The 6,630-nt window shown below is 45.1% G+C and overlaps 1 protein-coding gene across 1 annotated transcript in view; it reads left to right on the top strand.

The window, feature by feature from the left end:
* xrra1 (X-ray radiation resistance associated 1) overlaps positions 1-5,225 on the top strand; it is a gene marked incomplete at its 3' end in the record, with an annotated part of 29,051 nt that extends 23,826 nt beyond the window's left edge. Inside the window, exons 13-16 of the mRNA XM_080781194.1 lie at positions 632-779; positions 3,217-3,332; positions 3,991-4,111; positions 5,029-5,225. Coding sequence (XP_080637320.1) covers positions 632-779; positions 3,217-3,332; positions 3,991-4,111; positions 5,029-5,225 — 582 coding nt within the window. The remainder of the gene's footprint in view (positions 1-631; positions 780-3,216; positions 3,333-3,990; positions 4,112-5,028) is intronic.
* Positions 5,226-6,630: the final 1,405 nt, after the last annotated feature.

Here is a 6,630-nt window from a genome sequence, read left to right as displayed (position 1 = left end):
GGCAGAGGAAGTGTAGCGCCCAGGATTACATTAGATAATTGGCACTGGGTGATAAGAAAAACTGGGTTACAAAATCGTGGGATAAAAATTTAAAAAAAACTATAGGGATGCTTTTTTGATTTGGAGTATCTGCCGAAACCGATTTTTCCCAATCCGATATTTATATTTTTATCACATATTATGCCATATCACAACATCTACACCATCTATCACATTGTCTTGTTTCCGATCCGATCATTTGAAAATGAAGTGATCGGCCCCCGATTTCCGATCACGTGATCGGATCTGAATATGATTAATATTATATATCTTTTTTCCTACCATTGCTGTCATGGCCGTACCTTAAAGCTACCTGATTTATGGCAAAATAAATGGTTATGGCAAAACTTAACTTGAATAATAATCACTGTTATGGGTCCATAAAACATTTATTCAGCTCTTTTGAATGCATTAATTGCATACACTATTCAGTGATGTATTTTCTGCCTATTCGGGCCGAAACCGAATAGGCCGAAAATGCATTTTTAGCCATTTTCTGCCGAATATTTTCTGCGGCCGAATATTCGGTGCATCACTAGACAAAACCCTATCGTTAACGTTTGGTCTTCATTGATATCATATCCACTGTCAGCCGACAGACCTTCTCCACCCGAAGACAGCCGAAGAGGCTCAGTGCGTTGGAGAAGAGGAGAGTGACGCCATTCCCGAACAATGCAAGAAGAAGGGCTACGAAACATCGACGAATGCAAAAGCAGATCCTGATGCGACGGAGGCCGCTGGTAAGCATCAGTGGTGTAAAAGTACATTTACTTCAGTACAATGTTGAGGTGTTTGTACTTCACTTGAGTATTTCCAATTTCCAAATACTTTTACTTCTACTCCATTACATCTCAGAGACAAGCGTTAGACTACAATTATTAGAAAACTTTAGTTACTTTGAAGATTTTGATTACTAAACATACATTAAACACTTAGCTTGCCCTATAAACATTTCTGGCATTTGAAAATAGCCGACCCACAAGCTCGCAATGCGTCGCATCTCGACGCATAGTGAAAATATTGCAAAGATATTTTTATACATTTGAAAACTTGAAATGGGAGTGTGCATAATGTGTACTTTTACTTTTAGTACTTTAATTGCATACATTTGAAAGCCAATGCAATACTTCTGTAGTGAAGTATTTAGTTATTAACCCATTCTGTACGGGAACCCCTTTCGGTGTTAGCATCATGTTATGCTTTAGCTATTGAAAAAAATCAAAGAACGACTGACATTTTTTTAATCTGATCTCAGGTCAGAATGGGTTATAATCAGACCAGTGTGTGTCCAGTGGAAACCTCATATGAATCTGATCTCAGGTCAGAATGGGTTAACAATGTGGGTACTTTTCCCACCCCTGGTAAGCATTATGGTGTTGGACCACGTCCTTCTCCTGCCCACACGAAAGCTTTCATTTCCATTCAACTCATTTCATTATTTATTCTCATCGTAAATCATAGCTCCAGAAAGCACATCAAAACGCAACCCAATGTATTATCTTTTACTGCCTGCCCTCCTACAGTACATAACATAAATAAACATTTTAAGAACTTAACGTAAATTGTGAATTAACCACTTGGAGTCCGCTCTCATCATCATCATCATACATCATCTATATTCTGGCCAATCACAATTTGCGTCCTTATACTTTTCCGTCTTCGCTTCTGTCTGCAAAGTGTGTTTCCGGAAAGCTGGGCATAGGGAAAGTACAGTAAGTATATCTGATCTACAAGCTCACAACGTGTAGTATTATTGTGACACGTGAGCTTAGTCACAGACTATACAGTATGTGCCATTTCTTTTAATAGCCAATGTATAATATATGGATGAAGGGGTTCAAATGATTGTGATGGTGACATTTTGACCTGTTTCTATGTCAGTCGTTCTTTGATTTTTCAAAAAATAGCAGACCTACAAGCTCGTAGCGCGCCACTCGGTGGAACGCTATGAGCTTGTAGATCTGCTATTTTTCAATAGCCCACCACCAGGATGCTGAAACACCCTCTGTATTCTCTGTGTTCTCCAGGCATCCAGCCCACCGTCAGGATGCTGAAACACCCTCTGTATTCTCTGTGTTCTCCAGGCATCCAGCCCACCGTCAGGATGCTGAAACACCCTCTGTATTCTCTGTGTTCTCCAGGCATCCAGCCCACCGTCAGGATGCTGAAACACCCTCTGTATTCTCTGTGTTCATACAGGCATCCAGCCCACCGCCAGGATGCTGAAACACCCTCTGTATTCTCTGTGTTCATACAGGCATCCAGCCCACCGTCAGGATGCTGAAACACCCTCTGTATTCTCTGTGTTCATACAGGCATCCAGCCCACCAATCAGGATGCTGAAACACCCTCTGTATTCTCTGTGTTCATACAGGCATCCAGCCCACCGTCAGGATGCTGAAACACCCTCTGTATTCTCTGTGTTCTCCAGGCATCCAGCCCACCGTCAGGATGCTGAAACACCCTCTGTATTCTCTGTGTTCTCCAGGCATCCAGCCCACCGTCAGGATGCTGAAACACCCTCTGTATTCTCTGTGTTCTCCAGGCATCCAGCCCACCGTCAGGATGCTGAAACACCCTCTGTATTCTCTGTGTTCATACAGGCATCCAGCCCACCACCAGGATGCTGAAACACCCTCTGTATTCTCTGTGTTCTCCAGGCATCCAGCCCACCGTCAGGATGCTGAAACACCCTCTGTATTCTCTGTGTTCATACAGGCATCCAGCCCACCACCAGGATGCTGAAACACCCTCTGTATTCTCTGTGTTCTCCAGGCATCCAGCCCACCGTCAGGATGCTGAAACACCCTCTGTATTCTCTGTGTTCTCCAGGCATCCAGCCCACCGTCAGGATGCTGAAACACCCTCTGTATTCTCTGTGTTCATACAGGCATCCAGCCCACCACCAGGATGCTGAAACACCCTCTGTATTCTCTGTGTTCTCCAGGCATCCAGCCCACCGTCAGGATGCTGAAACACCCTCTGTATTCTCTGTGTTCTCCAGGCATCCAGCCCACCACCAGGATGCTGAAACACCCTCTGTATTCTCTGTGTTCATACAGGCATCCAGCCCACCGTCAGGATGCTGAAACACCCTCTGTATTCTCTGTGTTCTCCAGGCATCCAGCCCACCAATCAGGATGCTGAAACACCCTCTGTGTTCTCTGTGTTCTACAGGCATCCAGCCCACCGTCAGGATGCTGAAGCACGCTCTGAACAACCCCATCGTCTACAGAGACTCCAGGGCCAAACTGGACAGCCTGCAGAGTCCATACAGAGAACAGGAGAAGAAGGTTATTATTATCGCTGCTGAAGCCGTCCCATTTAACCCATTCTGACCTGAGATCAGATTCATATACGAGGTTTCCACTGGACAAACACTGGTCTGATTAACCCATTCTGACCTGAGATCAGATTCTAAAAATGTCAGTCGTTCTTCGATTTTTCAAAAATAGCAGACCTACAAGCTCGTAGCTCGGAGCTTGTAGATCTGCTATTTTTCAATAGCTAAAGCATAACATGATGCTAACACCAACATGGGTTCCCGTTCAGAATGGGTTAAAACCAGTGGTTTTCAACCTCTTTCATATCGACAAGGACCATTCAGCATTTGAGCCACGGACCATCATTTGATGAGATTTAGCCTCTCAGACACAAAACTAAAGGATTTTGTTATCGTTGGTTAATCATTTTGTTCACAATCCCATGCTGTATTGATGTGGTACCATAGCAGACAGAACAGGCAAACGTTATTCTTCTACATTCTACAGTCTATAGACTTCTTGTAAATTAAGTAATGCAGATGTTTAACAATAAGTTAACTCTTAAGAGCGTAAAATGAATGTATAATTTGTAAACTTTAAAGTAATATTATTCTTGATGCCAAGTGATAGAATATTATGACTTGTTTTAAGGAGTAAGTACAGTAACTTGCCCATCATTGATCCCCAGGTCAAAGCGCTCCCAGCTCCGCCTCCCTGCTTCAGATCAACGAAGAAACGTCATGAAAACGTTGAAGAAATGCTGCGGGAAATGAAAGAGAGCAAGAGATTTATTAGAGGAATACCATTAAGTATGATTATCTATTTATCCATCCATCCGTCCATCCGTCCGTCCGTCTGTCTGTCTGTCCGTCCATCCATCCGTCTGTCTGTCTGTCCATCCACCCATCCATCTATCCATCTGTCTGTCTGTCTGTCCATCCATCCATCTATCCATCTGTCTGTCTGTCTGTCCATCCATCCATCTATCCGTCTGTCTGTCTGTCTGTCTGTCTGTCTGTCTGTCTGTCCATCCATCCATCTATCCATCTGTCTGTCTGTCTGTCTGTCTGTCTTGTCTGTCTGTCTGTCCATCCATCCATCTATCCATCTGTCTGTCTGTCCATCCATCTGTCTGTCTGTCTGTCCATCCATCCATCTATCCATCTGTCTGTCTGTCTGTCCATCCATCCATCTATCCATCTGTCTGTCTGTCTGTCTGTCTGTCCATCCATCCATCTATCCATCTGTCTGTCTGTCCATCCATCCATCCATCTATCCATCTGTCTGTCTGTCTGTCCATCCATCCATCTATCCGTCTGTCTGTCTGTCCATCCATCCATCTATCCATCTGTCCGATATTTTCACTGATATTTTCACCGATATTGATGACGCAATAATATTAATTTGTCTATTCATCTCATTCAGTAGTGAAAACAGACAGAAAAGTATAGTAAAGAGAATATTTATTGATTGATTGAATACTTTATTAACAGGCTTTGGGCCAAGCCCCTATTAGGGCCTATATAGGCTTGTTTCCATTGTGGTCCTCTGTAGTCATAATTCCATAATCATGCACCCCTAATTAAAAAACTGTTCAAACAATTTCCAATTGTATAAGAAAGTGACAAAAACAGTGAAAATAGCTGGTCTACAAGCTCGCAACGCTGTGAGGCACACGCCCGCACTGACATTCATTAATGATCCTTTCTTGTATTTTGCGGTCCAGGTAGTGTCTTGGAGGACCGGGGTCCAGACAACAAGCAATTATATGAAGAAGCTGTGTCACTGCTGAGGGATCTGAGGGAAAAACACCACATGGTGCATGAGAAGAGAGCGGAACAAGCAACGCGCCTGGAGTCTGAGGGAATGGAGAGTCTGGATTCTGAGGGAATGGAGGACTGGTCTAGAGAGTCTGGAGTCTGAGGGAATGAAGGACTGGTCTAGAGAGTCTGGAGTCTGAGGGAATGAAGGACTAGAGAGTCTGGATTCTGAGGGAATGAAGGACTGGTCTAGAGAGTCTGGAGTCTGAGGGAATGAAGGACTGGAGAGTCTGGAGTCTGAGGGAATGAAGGACTGGAGAGTCTGGAGTCTGAGGGAATGAAAGACTGGTCTAGAGAGTCTGGAGTCTGAGGGAATGAAGGACTGGAGAGTCTGGAGTCTGAGGGAATGAAGGACTAGTCTAGAGAGTCTGGATTCTGAGGGAATGAAGGACTAGTCTAGAGAGTCTGGAGTCTGAGGGAATGAAGGACTGGAGAGTCTGGAGTCTGAGGGAATGAAGGACTGGAGAGTCTGGAGTCTGAGGGAATGAAGGACTGGTCTAGAGAGTCTGGAGTCTGAGGGAATGAAGGACTGGAGAGTCTGGAGTCTGAGGGAATGAAGGACTGGTCTAGAGAGTCTGGAGTCTGAGGGAATGAAGGACTGGAGAGTCTGGAGTCTGAGGGAATGAAGGACTGGTCTAGAGAGTCTGGAGTCTGAGGGAATGGAGGACTGGTCTAGAGAGTCTGGAGTCTGAGGGAATGAAGGACTGGTCTAGAGAGTCTGGAGTCTGAGGGAATGAAGGACTGGAGAGTCTGGAGTCTGAGGGAATGAAGGACTGGAGAGTCTGGAGTCTGAGGGAATGAAGGACTGGAGAGTCTGGAGTCTGAGGGAATGAAGGACTGGTCTAGAGAGTCTGGAGTCTGAGGGAATGGAGGACTGGTCTAGAGAGTCTGGAGTCTGAGGGAATGAAGGACTGGTCTAGAGAGTCTGGAGAGTCTGGAGTCTGAGGGAATGAAGGACTGGAGAGTCTGGAGTCTGAGGGAATGAAGGACTGGTCTAGAGAGTCTGGAGTCTGAGGGAATGAAGGACTGGAGAGTCTGGAGTCTGAGGGAATGAAGGACTGGTCTAGAGAGTCTGGAGTCTGAGGGAATGAAGGACTGGAGAGTCTGGAGTCTGAGGGAATGAAGGACTGGTCTAGAGAGTCTGGAGTCTGAGGGAATGAAGGACTGGAGAGTCTGGAGTCTGAGGGAATGAAGGACTGGTCTAGAGAGTCTGGAGTCTGAGGGAATGGAGGACTGGTCTAGAGAGTCTGGAGTCTGAGGGAATGAAGGACTAGTCTAGAGAGTCTGGAGTCTGAGGGAATGAAGGACTGGTCTAGAGAGTCTGGAGTCTGAGGGAATGGAGGACTGGTCTAGAGAGTCTGGAGTCTGACGGAATAATGGACTGGAGAGTCGAGTGGAGGACCAGAATAATGATTTCACTTGGGCAACATTCATCTGGGTTTCACTAATCTCATGGTATAACAGCAGATTCTGTCAGCACCACTACCCTTTAAACATGTAGTGTTGTT

Source organism: Protomyctophum bolini, assembly GCF_963924005.1.
Source record: "Protomyctophum bolini genome assembly, chromosome: 13".
NCBI lineage: Eukaryota > Metazoa > Chordata > Actinopteri > Myctophiformes > Myctophidae > Protomyctophum > Protomyctophum bolini.
Note: the sequence above shows the minus strand (reverse complement) of the source record. Positions and strands in the feature narration are given on the sequence as shown.